Here is an 18,262-nt window from a genome sequence, read left to right as displayed (position 1 = left end):
CACACTCAGAGGATCTTTATAAACGTTTCAAGTATTGCACATCTTTAAACATGACTCTTATAAATCCCTTTTAAAACCAGCGATGCACTACAGTGTCAGCTTTTCTAAAATAGAAACTTCAATGTTCACATCTTTCTAAATGATTCTACTTTTCAATGACCTACAAATAATCCCATTGTCAATCTTCCAACTGTTCATATTTTTTGGTCAATTAACAAACCTGTTACAAATGTGTTGTTCAACACATTTGAGCCTTTGTATGAAGGTAGATATGCAAAATGCGAGAGCGTGTAAAACCTGATGTGAGCACTTGCAGAAAAAAAATCTGAGCTTGTGTGCATACATTTACACTTGTATAAAATATCCACGTAACTGTGAACCAAATGTACACTTGTATAAAATATCCACGTAACTGTGAACCAAATTTGAAGTCACAGAAGAAAAAAAATGTTTTACAACTTGACGAATCTGCTCTGTGGCAGTATAAATCGACGAATCTGCGGTCTTGACTTTTGCTACACTTCTTGCGATAAATGTGTCGCAAAAGTAATTTTCACCTGTAGATGTGGGGGAGGGAGGGGGGTTGGAGCGAAGGGGCGGAGCTATCAGAACAACGAGGCTCGGGACAGTCCCACAGTCACAGCCACAGTCAGGTCGAACCGGATGACTGCGGGGCTAACGGTTCGTGTCGCTATCGCTGACATGGCGCGTCAATCAACGGTAGGTTTTGCCCATTACTTGCCCAGTAGGCTATTACTTTGAATATTATTATTGTGATTGAGGATTAAATCCGCTTTGAAGACCACCGTTTTATATCGTGCAGTTTAGCGGCAAAAATAACGTCAGTTAGCCAGCTAACGCTAGCTTTGTTGAGTTTATGCTAGCTAAACAAGTAGTGATTGTAGTCTACAGCAGTAATTAATATATTATAGCCTACTGCTTTGGCACTAACGGTTGATAACCGTTTTATAATTGTCTTCGGCTCCTGCTGTGTTTTTAAAGCCTTTGTAAATTATCCATGCTATTTTCTATTAGATAACGTCGAAGTAGTGTATGTGAAATCAACCTCACAATAAAATGTGTGTATATTACAATTATTAATGTCATATTTCAAGATGATTACTTAGATATTACAATATGGTTCGTTGAGCTGGAGTTCATTATTGAGCTTACACGTTAACGTCACAGTCATCTGAAGAACAAACCCAAACCTTGTTGTTTTTATTAATTGTATTACCAAATGGGTATCAAATAAACAGTAAGCATTGGTAACCCAACTTCCAAAGTTAAAGTAAAATAAAAAGGACCCTGACTCCGACAATACACAATCCAACATGTTCAGTTCAACAGAAGATAATCAGTTATATTGTTTGTACACATGGTACTTTACATATATATCTGTTTGTTTAAGGTGTCCAGGTGATGCAGACAGGCTGGACCAGAGAGTGAGAGACAGAACTGGACTCCTCACAGCAGTGAACTTCAGCACAGGTACAAATACTCTTTTTTGCATACTGTACAAAGAATCAAGAAAGATATTGGTTTAAATGAATGAAGTATTGACTTGAATACACTGATATACATTCCATTAAATAATACTAGATCACTTACACATCAGTGAAGTTAAGGGTTTTTTCCATGCAAAAAGTTACATTTAGATGTTAACAAGCAATAGGACTTTGTCAGCTTTCTAATTTAATGTATTGAAGGCAAAGCTATTTAACACATAGTGAGAACTGCTACTATTTATCTCTCAATATTGTCTGTAAAAACCTCAGAGAAGGGGTGGTTATAGTCAGGCTTATATCAGCTGATGGGATGCATCTATTTATTTTTCACATCTACACTCCATCAGCTGATTATTTCTATTTGCCTCACTTTATGAGCTTCACATCACTTGCGCCTTGTACCGCAGAGTTTGCAACATCACAAATAAATGGGGCCAATCTTCTGTCAGATGTGAATGTGTAATCTAACATTTTCAGTAAGAATAATGGACGAAAGGAGTACAAATACAATTTATTGAAATGTGAACCAAAAGTTAATCAAACATGTTTTAAATAAAAAGCACATATGGACAGAAGGTGTAAACCTATTAAATGTATAAGTAAACAGATGTAGTCAAATAAAGATACAGACTAGGCCTGTGCAGTTGGTATCAGCTTTGCCCAGCATGGGCTCATCCATCAGCCCTGGTCCTCCTCGCTGAGGAAAGACCCTCAGTCCTCTCCAAACCAACAGACAGGATGTCCATCACACGGAGGTTTCTCCCTGAAGTCTCTGCAGCTCTCTGGACACCACGCTGTCTCAATCCGTCCACACTGAATATGAGAGGGGGAAAATGAAAATAATAAATGCTTTAGACAATAAGAAATATAAAGTTAACTGTTGAGTTACTCAGTTTTTTTAGATTATCAATACTATTACTGTATAACTAATATATCCGGTTAAGAGGCACATTCAAATAAAGATTGGTCTTTAAATACATTTTGTCTTTTGAATTGTATGTCTAAAGTCAAGGATCTAGAACTGGTACTTAGTTTTAATGATACAGTCTGGTTATTATGCTGTTTGGAGGAGGCATCACAGGTAAGAGTACTAACTATCTACCATCACATGTACCTTAGCTTGACTTAAATGTATTAAACGTATAGTTAAGTGATATCAAAATATAAATAACTAATGTCATGCAAACATATTAATATTTGCTTGATTCCAGAGTTGAATTTAGCACAATTGCATACAAACGTGAAGGGATTTTAAGATTCTGAAGTCTTCGTTCGAAATAGAAAATAGCATGGATAATTTCCAAAGGCTTTAAAAACACAGCAGGAGCCCAATACAATTATACAACTTGTCATTATTTCAGTACAGTTCAATTGGTTTTATTTTTCATAAACGGTTATCAACCGTTAGTGCCAAAGCAGTAGGATATACTATTTCAATCAGGAGAGACATGATGTATGGAATACATATTTATTATCGGTCACATTATATCAATGAAACATAATGATGACAGTTCATCACAAATGAATGAAATGTTGTTTTGGCGATTAGGCCCAGGTTTTTGTAGGATATCAATCGGGAAGGGAAGAACCGTTTCCGATGAACCCCCCTGGGTCTAGACACTGGTGGTGGTGATAAGTGGTTAGGTCCGGTTGGAAGGGAGAAGGTTAAGCTTGGTCCTGAGTTCAATCAATCGATCAATCAATGTTTAGTCATATAGCCCAATATCACGAATGTTACATTTGTCTCAGTGGTCTTCACGGTGTGTACAGAATATCAGTATGACAATACGACACCCTCTGTCCTTAGACCCTCACATCGTACAAGGAAAAACTTCCGAAGAAAACCCAATTTAAAGGGAAAAATGGGAGAAACCTCAGGGAGAGCAACAGAGGAGGGATCCCTCTCCCGGGACGGACAGACGTGCAATAGATGCCGTGTGTAAATTGAAAAGATAATACATTTGCAACATAGGTAGTCCGAATGTTTGGAAATGCATGTGTGTGCATGCATGGAGTTGAAAGCAGGAGGCGACGTACGGGGCATCCCGGATGGGGGCATCCCGGATGGGGCATCCTGGACGTACAGGGCGTCCCGGACGTACGGGGCATCCCGGAGGGGGCATCCTGGCCGTACAGGGCGTCCCGGACGTACGGGGCATCCCGGGTGAGCGGGGACTACCCGGACGCACCGAGCGACCCGACCAGTGCCCCGGGGCACCCGGAACGTGCGAGGCTTCCCGAATGTGCGGGGTAACCTGACTTTAGCAGGGAAACATTATACGGACCGGAGGTTTCACGACCCGGACATACGGGGCTTCCCGGACGTACGGGGCATCCTGGACGTACAGGGCAACCCGGACATACGGGGCATCCTGGCCGTACAGGGCATCCTGGACATACAGGGCATCCTGGACGTACAGGGCGTCCCGGACGTACGGGGCATCCCGGAGGGGGCATCCTGGCCGTACAGGGCGTCCCGGACGTACGGGGCATCCCGGGTGAGCAGGGACTACCCGGACGCACCGAGCGACCCGACCAGCACCCCGGGGCGCCCGGAACGTGCAAGGCTTCCCGAACCTTTTCTCTTGCGGGGCAACCTGCTTTAGCAGGGACACGTTATACAGACCCGAAGGTTTTACAGCCTGGACATACAGGTTTAGATATGCAGAAATAAACATGAGGGCGACATACGTGCTGACATGCTAAGAACCACCACCAGTTATATGCATACGTACCAATTTGTTAAGGTTTGGAGAGACCTTTGGATAGCCAGCACGGCATTGCAGGGATGAGGATGAGACACCTTGATTAGCAGCGGAAGTAGCTGCGCCTATTCTAAAGGAGTGCCCCGTGTATAGAAGAGGTGATAACCCGGATTTAATGAGGACTTGTTTTAAATAGACATTGAACTGTCGTTGCGTTAAAGGAAAATTCCCTGAGATAAGGAATAATGGTGAGAGAGGATTAGAGGTAGGTCTAAGCCGCAGGAACTTGATCATGGCCTTATAAGGGCAGAACTGGGAGTCGATGCGGGCGGCGATGACGGAGCAGGCGCCGCCGCATTTGGAGTGTTAAAGATATAAACTAAAGTGGCTAGCGTGAAAGGATATGTCAGAAAGCTGACGTCTCGATTGGAATCGAAAGTAAGGGAAGCTGTGGTAAATTCGCCTGGTCTGAGAAAGGCATAAAAAGCTAGGAGAAATAGAGCATCGAGTAGTGCATCGATATAAGGGGAGAATAACCCACTTCTAAGTTTGGAGAGCATGAGGCGTAAAGTGGAGAGTGTAATAGGGCGTCTCCGGTCTAAGACGGGGGAAACGTTTTAATGAGACCTTTGAGGATGAGTTTGACTGACTGGTTTGCGAACAGGCTGGGAAAGCCGGGATCGGAACGCGAACGTTAAACTGAACTCCTGCTAAGAGGCCCCGGATGTATTGGGGTTTGAGGTGGCGATCAGTGGCGCAGTAGCACATGAAGGCACACACGGTGGAGATGAGAACAGGTTTAAGTGTGATGCCTACGGAAAAGCAAAACGTCGCAAACGTTCTCCAAGCGAATCATAAGTTTTGAGGGTGGACGCGCTAAGCCCTTCCTCATAAACCTGCTGATTCGAGGTGCCTTTCTAGGGGGCTTCTATTTAAGAGAGAGAGAGGAGATGCAGGGGAGGAATCCTGACGGGTTGAGCGCTGGCTCCTGGGCAGAGGTTCCGGAACGTCTTGTGGGCTGACTGCGGTGATCTATGGATGAAATGAGAGATTAACATGTGGATTAAACAATCGGCCGGAATCACTGCCGGGCTTACTGTACATCATAAGATGCTGACCCGAAGGTCGACGGCCGGAATCAGCGCCGGACTTAAGAGAACACTACCACTAAACAACGGCCGGAATCGCTGCCGGGCTTACTGTTCTCTGCTGGGCTTACTGTACATCATAAGATGCTTGACCCGAGAGCCACCGGCCGGAATCAGGCCGGGCTTACGTACTACCACTAAACAACGGCCGGAATCGCTGCCGGGCTTACTGTACATCATAGGATGCTGATTCGGAAGTCGACGGCCGGAATCAGCGCCGGGCTTACGTGAACACTACCACTAAACCTTGCCGACACGATGGTCGATGACCTGCGATGCAGGGTTAAACATGCACAGATGAACACTACCACTAAATGTATAGATACCAGGAAAGAGAGATCTTGGATGGCCGTCTGGTTGTTGTAGGGATGAGGAATAATTACCTTGATTGCGGCAGGGTTGCTGCACCTATCCTGGACGAAGCCCTGAAATGCTATTAAGACACCACCACCAGTTATATGCATGTTTACCATAGGTAAACTGAGAGATCTAGGATTGCCGGCACGAGTCGATGTCCGGGGGAAGAGGGAGATGTAGACAATGTAATGCAGCTGTTGGCTTGAGTACAATGATAAATGAATGTTATACCCTGGCTAATCGTAAGCCATGTGAGCATGAACCAATATAAATGAGACAATATGCGCAGCATAAATTGATGTATGCTTAGGTAAATACTGAAACATGACCCATGATATGGGACTAGCTTAATTAGCAGTTTAATTACGCCACGGTGAGACATAGATGCACTTGATTGGGTGATTAGACTGTCTTCTATCATCTTACGTGAACTTCTCTTTCTCCCTGAAGAAACTCCCCAAAAACCCCACGGATGGGCAGCATCCGTGAATAAAAACGAAGACTCATTGAGTGTCTGAGTGAGTAGATACGGCCGCTGCTAATGTGTGGCGTTAATGGGGGTAGGGGGGGGGGTTTGAAAGATTATTTTCCATGTGGTTCCTGGCGCGAGGTACTGGCAAAGCTGCGTTGCGCCTGGGGCATACAGACCTCGGATGAGCGTCCTTGCAGGACTGCAGATGTGGAGGAATGTACGATATGGGTGGTAGCAGACGTTTTCGTTAAAGGAATGGTCCACTCATTAGATAATTAATCAAAACTTCAGTATTTAGTGAAACGTTATGTTTAAACCATACCCTGAAGAAATCAGCGATATTCCCCGGTAAATAATGATTTTATAGCTCTTTTTTATCAAGACCTGTATATTCCGTCTGGCCGCCGCCATGTTTGCCATTTTCAGTAGTCACGTGATGGTCGTGACGTCATCCATGCGTTCACTTTGTCAACACACGGAGTATTTCAGTTCGAACTCATCAGCAGAGGAACAAGTTTTGACCAATGTGAAGAGATTGGATGGGGGAATTCAGCCATACATATCAGTATGACAATACGACACCCTCTGTCCGTAGACCCTCACATCGTACAAGGAAAAACTTCCGAAGAAAACCCCCAGTTTAAAGGGAACATGGGAGAAACCTCAGGGAGAGCAACAGAGGAGGGATCCCTCTCCCAGGACGGACAGACGTGCAATAGATGCCGTGTGTAAATTGAAAAGATAATACATTTGCAACATAGGTAGTCCAAATGTTTGGAAATGCATGTGTGTATAATGGGAAGATTATATAAGATACTATATGTATGCATGTAGTACCACCCTTGCTAGCGATTCCCTCTCTAGTTTAGCATACTCAGCTTCGTTGTCCCTGGCCATAGAATCACGATTTTATGGAGCCGGAAAAACTGGGGGGAAATACACACTAGCCGGTACTACGCTATATGGAAAGGCCACCAAAAACTGTCCTGGCCTGGACGTTAAAACGGGGCTAGCCGCTGCAATGGAAATGCGCTATAACATACCTTATTCTTACTTCGAGCACTACTTCTGCTCCTCCGTCGCTTCACACTTGCAGAGGGCGATTTCTCTACTGGCCGAACTGGTGTCCTGGTCGGTGATGACACCAGAAAGACCGATGGTACTGCATCTCCATTAAGTAATGGTTGTTCCATAAATCCCATGTTATGTTTTATCATACTCAGAGTAGTCGTCCGGAAATGTGAAATGTTCGCTGCATACATGAGCCTGTAAATCTCTCGGTTCGGGCCGGCCACATTTCGCTAGCCACTGCCTCCGAATGTACTTCTTATGCTTACCTTTTGGCAACAGATGGAACCGAGCATTCCGTGGATTGTTCCTATCCGAATTATGGCAATATTTCGCGATACAGTGAGGCATATTTGAATAGAGAAACTACAGTAAATAACATGGAGATCAACGTGTCTTCGAAAACCAAACGCATGGATTACGTCACGTCCGGGAAATGGCGGCGCCCACAGTGTTGATGTTATTTTGGTATATAATCAGTTTAAAATCACTGATAATGTCATCGGATTAAAAAAAAAAAAAGAGAGACTGGCAGAGACTGGTCTGTTTTATCGGATGATAATTTTTAAAAAATGAGTGTCATGAGCATACCATTCCTTTAAAGTTATGACAAATCTTCTCGTCTTGCCTATGCTGCACCTGACGGCTTTGACTATTATTCCCGGAAAACAGCATGGGAAAGACTCTAGCCCAACAAAATAAAACACTCAGTTACCTCTATCGTTAACCCATGTTTGTATAATTTAGTGAACTCTGTGTGTTGCTGCCAGCATACATGACACCTGACGTGGAAATGTTACTCGTGGAAGGGGCTACAGAGCTGCTAGACAGTCAAAAACGGTGCATTCCTCTGTCTGAATGTGCTGCACTTGATAAATGTTTAGACAAAAGCTAAACTCTTATTGCACTTTTGGCAACGAGCATTCTCCACGTCGAGACGGGTAAAGTTTAACCACACCTCGGAGCGCGTTCTCTCCGCCACCTCCGCAGAGTGCTCCGCTGCATGTAGCAGCTGCGTGTGTGTAAACTGCCCCGGCCCCTCGCACGCAGACCGGGGAGAGAGATCTCGTCTGATCGAAAATACATCATAGACGCATTTGTTTGTCTTTTGCATATTAGAAATGAGTTGGCGCCATTCATTTCAGGTAACGCTGTGTTGAAGCTTGAAACTGCGTTAGTTACTGAGCATTGTAATGGGTAGTAATTACCCGACTGCATTAGTAATGCAAGTAATACGTTACTGAAACTCCATACTGTAACGCGTTACACCCAACACTGCCTGGAACTCACCTTACCCCTCTTGCCAGCGCTACTCTGACGCCTATTTTAGAGTGAGGCGCAGGAGGAAGTAGCTTCAATGGGAAGTAGCTTGAGCCCTGCCTGCCTGCAGGAGGGGTTGTGGTTTGAAGCCAGAATGGGTAAAGCTTCGCATGCGATGAGGACCCGTTTCGCGTGAAGCCGGAAGCGCCGCATTTGAGCCAGTGATGCCCTCTTGAGAGACTGAAGGCGTACGTCAATTGTTTGGGTGAAGTAGCCCGTTTCCATTAAGCCGGAGGAACTTCCGTGGAGCCCGATTTCCTTGTCTTTTCCTCCCGCGTCCGGGTTTGCGGGGCGGCCGGCTGGAACCGCTAGCCGACTGGGGAACGCCGCCTGTAGCTTAATCCGCCAGACTGCGGAGCTGATGAATAATGCCTGGAGCTGGGACGAAGCTCTGCTGCTGGTTGCGCGTTGACACCTGGAAGACAGCTGATAGAACAGGGGAGAGCATATATAGAGGGATTAACAGGTGCGATCATTAGGCTTGTAAATGGAGGGGCGTGATAGGTTAGCTGAGGAGTGGCGCTCCCTGTCATTTAGATGCAGGGAGCAAGTATTGCCATGACGAGCAATAAGGAGTGTTAGGTCTTCCTGTCTGAACTTGCGCTAAGCTTCATATTAATTACTGCGGACCTATTATAATTCTTGCAGTCTCTGCAAGTTGATTGTACGCAACGAGTACCGTTGCAGCTGCTAGCCAGCAATAAACTAGATAAGGATACATATTTTATTTGCAATTAATTTAGGTTTTCTTGACAGATACAAGCTTAATGTAAAACTGTTACATAAACATGATAAATATTTGTATTATTGATTAACACATTTCGCTCAAGTGTGCAGAATTACATATTAAATAGCTTATGTACATTATTGACAGTTAAGGCTAAATACAGGGAGTTGTATATGCTGTTCAACACATTACAGAAATAAAAAGATGTAAGACTAACATCTTGTTTCCTCTTATAGACAAGAAGAACACCAAGAATCTGTGCTTGATTGGTGAGTAAAGACAATCTTAACGGAAATGAACAAGAGCACATCACTACACTGTGGTTAACTGTTTTAAGACATGAAGAAAATGTGTTCCTCAGTTTCCAGACTTATTTCAGTAAGTTCTCGTTGGATTTACAATCGGGGTTAAAACATTATTATTAGCTAATTTTCTTGATTTCTTTATTCAAGGTCTGAAACCACAGCAAATGTTTTGGCCTTTGACACGTTTTCAGATGAAAATACATTTTATTCTACACCTTTCTTTTTATTTGGGAAGACCTTCAACAGTTTAGAATATAAAACAAATATTCATTGTATTAAAACAAATCTAGTTCCTGTCTGAATTGCCGGCAAAAACAAATGATACTATAAAATGCTAAAGAGTATTTTATTTGATGAAGTGAGCTTCGTTGTTAAGTGAAACTGAATTTATTGCTAAAAGTTGTATTAAACGCAAACATATTTTTGTAAAAATAATAATTGTAAGTAGTTGAACTTTACATTGGTTCCAGGCCTAAAGTAAAACAATTAGATGTAGCAAAAACATTTAAGAAAAAAGTAAATTCCGGACCCACAAAATAATCTAACATTTGGTTGTTTGATTTTGTATGCCAGACTGCAGTGGTTTAAAGTGACTAAGTATATTTACTCAATTACTGTACCTAAGTACAATTTCAAGGGACTTGTACTGTACTTGAGTATTTCAGTGTTTTGATCAGTGTTGTGCTAGTTACTGAAAACCAGTAACTAGTTACCATTACTAGTTACTTCATTTCAAAAGTAACTCAGTTACTTTACTGATTACTTACACCAAAAAGTAATGCGTTACTGTGAAAAGTAACATTTTAGTTACTTTAAAAAAAGGCTCCCATTATATTAATGCCCTTATAGCCTTCATGTCAGTTCTGTTATTGCATTGGAGAATAATACAATCTGTTGATCAACTTGACATGCATTATATGCAATCTGGATAGCATCGATATTAGCTGGCTTTATATTTTTGTATATTCTTTCTCCAGGTAGTTGGAAAAAGTTTTCCGTCCCATATGCCGTGTGCCGCCCGGACATGCTATCATGCTAACTAGCTCCCTGAAAGCGGGTGACTCCACTGTAGCAATAGCCTGCATGTGTTCTACAACGTACCGTGCAATGGCTTTATCCACTTTTCCCTGGCTAGCAGTCCCTCGGTTAAAATCCAGCCGCTGTTGCTTCGGTGCAGGTGGAGGTGGAGTGGCGTCGGCTGAGTCTCTGTGGTCTTAGCTGCTAGCTTCGTCCCAGCATGTTGTTTCTGCAGATGTTTTAAGAGATTTGAATGACTGGTTTGGGCAGTAGATAGGCTCTTTGACCCGCCAGGACACAACTTACATTTAACTAAAACGTTCTTTTCTTTGTGCTCGACAAAAGTGAAATAGTGAGAATATCTCCAGGTGGAGAAACTAGACTTGAGCTCCGCCGCCGCCATGATAGTCTTGTTAGTAAACAACACAAACACGCCCACAGCCCGTCTCCGCATGTGACACAGGAAGTATCTAAGTACATTTACTCAAGTACTGTACTTAAGTACAGTTCTCATCTCTGTTCACCTGGCTGTTGACTATATAAAAAAAACTAACGGAGTAACGCACCATGTAGTAACGGTAACTGAGTTACTGAATTTAAAAAGTAATGCGTTAGAGTACTAGTTACTGCCAAAAATAACGGCGTTACAGTAACGCGTTACTTGTAACGCGTTAGTCCCAACACTGGTTTTGATACACTAAATTCACAAGCTACCCTGCAGTGTACAAAGTAATTAAAACTAGCTACACATTTTCCAGCTTTGATAAACAGATTAATGCATATATAATTATTATCAAAACATATTATATATTCTTATTCTGAAATGAGCCGATCTGCATAATGAGTACTTATACTTTTGGGACTTTAAGTATATTTTGATTTATACTTTTACTTGACCAACATTTTCAATACCCAACTTGTACTTGTAACAGAGTATGCTTACACTCAACAACAACAACAACAACAACAACAACAACATACAACATCTGAGCACCTTTTCCACCTTTGCTAGATTGTTAGGTTTCATTATTTGTTGTCTATAAACCCACACACGTTTTGGCACAATAAGGTTTTGACTATTTCACATTTTTGATGTGTGTTGATAGTGAGGTTAATTTGTTTTGCCTTTTGGTGAGGTTTATTGATATGTTTGAGTTATAATAATGCTGTCTCTGGGTTCGTTTATTTAAAGGATAATAAATTACTAGGCCTGAATTAAGGTTTTTAAGTTATTTTGCCTCATCTGCTTCAATCACATGTATTCAAAGTAGGTTCCATTTCCTGCTGTTCTTCTGCCAACATTGCTCTGCTGCGTTCATGGTCTGTGCACTCTGTCTGTAACCGTCAAAGGTTTCGCTAACGTTAACATTTCCTGTCGAGAAGATTAAAATGTTTCTGCTTCTGAGTTTTACCTGGATTATTGCAGGTAAGACAAATAACATTTTTTTTTTTTTACTATTTGCATGTTAGCGTTACACATTTTAACAATGTGAATGGGATTTTATCATGAAACACGCTTTAACGCCGTGTTAAAAAGCGTAACATCTTATTTAACATATGCAGACTTTAGTGTATTTTTTAATTAATGTAGGAAATATATTACATTTTGACAGTTCATAAAGCTTCTGTTTCTGAGGTTATTTAAATTAAAGCTCTGCCATTTTCTATAGGATTTTAAAGATACATTTATTCTTTAGAAATTCACTTCTGCTGGCATTTTACAGCCTAAAGTGTCCACCAGAGTATTGTAGATAATGGCCCTTCCTGAACTGTAAATGGTTTGGTATCTTGAAAGCAAAGTTGATTAACAACAGCATCTTTATTAGTCTCTAAGCTCAGTTAAAGAAATATTTAGTTCATATTTGATTTAACATTTAAATCAATCATAATTGCTTTAACATTAGTATTTCTCATGCAAAATAAAGTCTCACCATGGTACATGATCAGATTTTATTTTACTTTATGCTTATGTATCTATGTTTATTTTAGGTCACATTATTGCTGCATAAAATCTTTTTTTAGGTATTTGGCTCTAATGACATTTAAGACAATTTATGATTTTATTTAATGTTTCCTTTCAGGGATTACAGCGGAGATCCCGCCAGCGATGCACTACCGCGTGAAAAACAGCTCTTTATGTCTACACATAAAACCACCAGGATACCAAGAATATGAGTGGCTTTTTGAAAAGGATCTTATTGTTCATAGTAAAAACATCACAACAAAGTACAAGGACAAAGTGTACTATAATCCAAAAAACGGCTCCTTGTGTATCACCAAGCTCAATGAGACAGACAGCGGCACCTATTCCCTTTCTTTCATTAATTCAAATGATGAAAGAGTAAGTGAGACCCACAAACTGATTGTTGAAGGTAAGTTCTTAATATTTTGTTGACTTTAGTTGGTTATATGGGCTTTACATTTCATTATTTAACCTTACAATACGCCTCTTAAGGATACATTTGTGTCTTCAAGACTGGCTTTAAGAACATTTTTTAACCATCTACGACAAAATCTTTTTATCACCCACCCCTTTTTAAAATACATTTACCTTTTTGTCTTTGTGGTTTAAAAAAAGTCTACAGTCCAGTTAACAAATAAATATCAAATGAAGATCCAAGTAAAACTATCTATATGACTTTGACCATTTTTGCATCCTGTTGCCTTTGTACATCCCAGTTTATTGTAAAAGAATAATTTCACATACTCTATAAGGCAGGGATCACCAACTACATTTGTCCAAGGGCCAAAATATATCCAATAGACACAATCGCGGGCCAGTGATTTTTATATAGTCCACAATGCTAGTGGAGCACGCTCAGGTACTGCGGACCTTTAATTTATTATCTGAAACGATGTAATAACTTTTAAAACTTGTTCCAGTTACTTGCCCCATGCATTCAGCAGCAGCAGCAGGCCATTCACTTTGATTTGATCGTTATGAAATGTCATCATTTCGACAATAAAGAAATGCTACATAAACGTTATCTTGCACATTTTATCCAACCATCTCCGTTTCTAACTTTCAATATATTTTAAAAGAGATCTCTCTCTCACTGCGTGCGGGGGCGGGGCCTCACAGACACGCTGCATCTCTCTCGCGCTCACAGACATGCTGCAGTGCCGTGCAGTGTGCACACAGTTCTGCCGGTAATGAATATTACATTTTGTGAGGAGAATTTTCCACCAATAATTCCAATAAGTATTCCAAAATGTATTCACTTCAGGTTTATGAAAGTAACTGTAATCAGATTACTCGTTTTTGAAATGTAACGCCAGCTGAATACAGTTAGCCTACTTGATTTTTATATTCTGCGTAACGCCGTTACATGTATTCCGTTACAACCAGTCTAGGTTACAACCCAACCCTGCTTCTAGGCTACTGTCCCGCAGCTCCTGCCTCTCTGTTGGATTCCGTCGCAGCGGGGCTACTGCTGCTCGGAGTGCACAAAGCAGACTCTTCACAACGAAGTGTCACTTCTTCTTGAAGGCAGGGAAGGTTTCGCAGTACGCAGTCTACTGTCCCGCAGCTGCTGCCTCTCTGTTGGACTCCGGTACTGCACCTTACTCACGACGTTGTAAAAAAAACCGCAGTAACCACTCAGCTAACGCCACAGTCACCCCTGTCGTGCGGGCCGGATGTGAATGTCTGGCGGGCCGGATGTGGCCCGCGGGCCGCCAGTTGGTGGTCACTGCTATAAGGAGTTGTATTGTCCCCCCTTATTTAAGGTTTTCGGTCTTATCTTTAAAATGTCTGATGGAAAGCTTGGGTCACGAAAGCTTGCCAATATCAGCACTAGAAAATGCTGGAGCATTGTAGATAAATAGAGTGGACAGGTATTACATTTATACATTATGTCAAAAAAAAACAATGCAATTATATATCGATATTCTCTTTAGTAAATATGCACTTCATATTGTGAACATTGTGTTGCGATTCTTACTACCAACAACTGATCTAATGCCTATACATTTTTTCCAGAAACTGTTCCCACGCCTTTCATTAGGAGTTCCCCGCTGCACTTTAACCTGTCTGCTGACCCCTGCAACATCACAGTCAACTGCTCCGTCCAGGGTGACTGGGTGTGTTCTGTGTGTGACAACAACAGTTGCACAATATCTCAGAGATCATTATTCAGCAAGGTCAACATCACCATCTTCCTCCACAACAGAGTTATTGTCTGCAGTGGCAACAACAACGTCACCAAGAGCAATGTTTCTGAAAGCATGGAGGGAATGTGTAAGTATTTTGTGATTCTTTATTTGTTAATCACACACTTTGAATCCAGAAAATATGTATGCAGGTCTTTCTTTCTATGATATTTTTTAACCACCACCTCATCCATTTAATACCTCAGTCGTTGCAGGTATTATCTGTTCAAATGTGTTTCTATGTCTTTCCAGGCTTTGGAAAATCTAATCCTGAACCTGAAGTAACATTAAAACTACACATTGTAATACTTATATGTATTGCATTGTGTGTATCCCTCTGTGCCTTTGCTGTCTGTGTGCCTAAAAGGCTCTTTCAAACAGAATGTAATCAAAAACAGGTAAGATTTACTTATTTATCTGGGGATGTAAGAATATGGTTTATTCCATTTGAATCAATGTTTTCAGGTCAATGCCATTAAAATCTTTCTCTAGATTCCTCAAGATATAGAGTTTTGAGACGCTAGGAGGTGTTTATCTTAGTATGGGAGGCGTGTGGCGTAGTGGGTTGTTCGGATCAGGGGGTCACAGGTTCAAACCCCGCTGCAGTCAGCATGTCGTTGTGTCCCTGGGCAAGACACTTCACCCCAAATTGCTCCTATGGGTATTGCCCACAGTACTGAGTATGTAAGTCGCTTTGGATAAAAGCGTCTAACAAGTGACATGTAATGTATGCTACATATTGATTTTGCAATAAAAAAAAAACACATTTTACTGCATTTTCTTTTTGTCACAGACATCTCCTGCTCGGATAATACAAAGCCAGCCAGCGGAGGAACAGTCAAACTCTGTGCCGAGAGTCTCTTCCTCTACTTCCAGTCAAGCCTGGTATGAAAACGTGGATGATGAATTGCCCTGTCAGACGAGCAGTCCAAACATCAGCCCAAGAGAGGAGCTGGGATCTAAGCGGGAAGTGGATACAGTCTACAGTGTTTTAGAGAGACACAATACAACATCCCATCAAGGCAAAAGCAGTGAAGAAACTATAGGACATCAGGCAAAACATGAGGCAACAACTTCACAGGAGCAACCTTCGCAAGTCGACACGGTGTATAGTCTGTTGCAGAAAAAAAAAAATGTGAAGTCATAGCACCACCAATAGGTCAGACAAGATTGGTGGTTTCTCCAAAATTACATACCCCACCTTTAACTGAAAACATACTGGAATTTCTCATGTGCTTGTCACACATATTTACACATGCATAAGTAGTATCTTTGTAACATGCTTGTAGTTTAAACAAAGCATTAAATCCTGATAAATAAAAAAAACAGCAAATATTTGATTTCGAACCCACTTCAAAGGGACCTCAATACAAAGCAGTGAACCGTAGCTCTTTGGGTATTATAAGTGAAAAATGGTAACTAAATCCCTATTTTGATTTGAAATGTTATGTATTTTCTCTTAGGACTTACATTTGAGCATGTTAAGTAATTTCAGAAGTTGAATACACAGTACAGGGATCCTACATTGTTCATTTGACAAGTAGTGAACGCACAATTGACTGATACTGTCCACCTCCTTAGCTTTGCACTGCTGCCTGGTAGTGGGGTGAAGACATTCAATTAAGTTAAATACTAAAGCTTTACATTTTGACTTCTCACTATTTTTGGCTACATTAATCCCTGGATGACAACATCTAATGCACAACTAGTCTTTTGGGATTTATTGAATTTGATCATTTTCGTCGGCTTTGTAAAACTGTTGTGATCCAATTCGCACCTAGAATTCAAATATTTTCCATATCCAAATTATGGCTTTATTACTTATGACCCCTTAAAGTACACTGAACAAAAATATAAATGCAACACTTTTGTTTTTGCTCCCATTTTTCATTAGATTTTTTTTATATACACAAAATAACCATTTATCTGAAATATTGTTCACAAATCGGAAAAAATCTGTGATAGTGAGCACTTCTCCTTTGCCGAGATAATCTATCCCACCTCACAGGTGTGGCATATAAAGATGCTGATTAGACAGCATGATTATTGCACAGGTGTGCCTTAGGCTGGCCACAATAAAAGGCCACTCTGAAACGTGCAGTTTTGCTTTATTCGGGGGGTCCGAAAACCAGTCAGTATCTGGTGTGAGGGGTAGGGGTAGGGTTAGGGTAATGTTGTGAATCGAGTGGCCCATGGTGGTGGTGGGGTTATGGTATGGGCAGGCGTATGTAATGGACGACGAACACAGGCCACTCGATTCACAACATTACCCTACCCCTACCCCTAACCCTACCCCATACTGACTGGTTTTCGGACCCCCCCCAGACCCCCCCAATAATGCAAAACTGCATGTTTCAGAGTGGCCTTTTATTGTGGCCAGCCTAAGGCACACCTGTGCAATAATCATGCTGTCTAATCAGCATCTTGATATGCCACACCTGTGAGGTGGGATGGATTATCTCGGCAAAGGAGAAGTGCTCACTATCACAGATTTTTTTCAGATTTGTGAACAATATTTGAGAGAAATGGTTATTTTGTGTATATAGAAAATGTTTTAGATCTTTGAGTTCATCTCATGAAAAATGGGAGCAAAAACAAAAGTGTTGCGTTTATATTTTTGTTCAGTGTAGATCTATCTCTAGAGGAGGGGGCAGGACATTGGCTCTTTACACTCACATCTGGAAAGACACAATGAGACACTTCATGTGGGTGACGCTGTCTAACTTTGTGATACAGGCTGTTGAACACACACCCATTTTCATATGAAATGTTCTGTTTTGGTGTGAGAGCCCATGGATTATAAAGTGAGTATGACAATGTATGTATGCTTACTTTCTGTGTACTTCTATTTAGTGTAAAACATTGTACTACAACATTATTTGTTACATGTCTGATTCAGATCATGTGGCTCGAACTTGTTGTACATTTGGTGATATTAGAGCCGCTCTGTTTTGTTAGCTTTGTCTAAAAGGGAAGGAAGCCCAGGCTGTGTAAAGAAGATAAAAAACAACTTCCTTTTCCAAAATGTCATTGCATTTGTTTCTCTGTAGTTCCTGATTCCTCTTCATATGCAGTTTCAATCTTTCTATTTAAACAAAGTAGAAGACTTTCTCATAAACAGAGCAGCAGATTATCAGTGTTGGATGTGAAGATGGGACACACTTGGCTCTGCCTACTGGGGTTTCTCTGTGAGTACTTTGAATGTTTTAATTTCCATTGTTACATCTTTATAAATGCCTGAGGTTATGATATGTTTGATTTCTTTAATTTTTAATAATGTCTGATGTAGTTTCAAACTTATTTTAGTGCTGAGTTTACTTTACCGTGGACAAGCTCAAGGTAATTATACCATTTTCTTTCTTTTTGTTTACCAAATAAAGTAAAATCTACCTATGTAACTCTCCAAACAACATCCTCTTTTTTGTGTGTTCCGTTTTGTCAATGAATTATAAATGTTTTGACAAAAAGAAAACACATTTTACT

The 18,262-nt window shown here is 41.2% G+C and overlaps 2 protein-coding genes across 2 annotated transcripts in view; both read left to right on the top strand.

The window, feature by feature from the left end:
• Nucleotides 1-703: 703 nt before the first annotated feature.
• Nucleotides 704-16,631, top strand: LOC117463803 (uncharacterized). The gene is made up of 7 exons (XM_034106266.2): nucleotides 704-720; nucleotides 1,420-1,491; nucleotides 9,542-9,574; nucleotides 12,709-12,999; nucleotides 14,610-14,867; nucleotides 15,032-15,177; nucleotides 15,573-16,631. The coding sequence occupies exons 4-7, from the start codon at nucleotides 12,735-12,737 to the stop codon at nucleotides 15,924-15,926; spliced, it is 1,023 nt and encodes a 340-aa protein (XP_033962157.1). The 5' UTR covers nucleotides 704-720; nucleotides 1,420-1,491; nucleotides 9,542-9,574; nucleotides 12,709-12,734; the 3' UTR covers nucleotides 15,927-16,631.
• A 735-nt stretch (nucleotides 16,632-17,366) lies between these two features.
• LOC117464040 (uncharacterized) overlaps nucleotides 17,367-18,262 on the top strand; it is a 32,797-nt gene continuing 31,901 nt past the window's right edge. Inside the window, exons 1-3 of the mRNA XM_071206642.1 lie at nucleotides 17,367-17,583; nucleotides 17,901-17,967; nucleotides 18,086-18,118. Coding sequence (XP_071062743.1) covers nucleotides 17,572-17,583; nucleotides 17,901-17,967; nucleotides 18,086-18,118 — 112 coding nt within the window. The 5' untranslated portion in view covers nucleotides 17,367-17,571. The remainder of the gene's footprint in view (nucleotides 17,584-17,900; nucleotides 17,968-18,085; nucleotides 18,119-18,262) is intronic.

The sequence above is a fragment of the Pseudochaenichthys georgianus genome, chromosome 18 (genome assembly GCF_902827115.2).
Source record: "Pseudochaenichthys georgianus chromosome 18, fPseGeo1.2, whole genome shotgun sequence".
Taxonomy (NCBI): domain Eukaryota; kingdom Metazoa; phylum Chordata; class Actinopteri; order Perciformes; family Channichthyidae; genus Pseudochaenichthys; species Pseudochaenichthys georgianus.
This window is presented reverse-complemented; position numbering and strand designations above follow the sequence as displayed.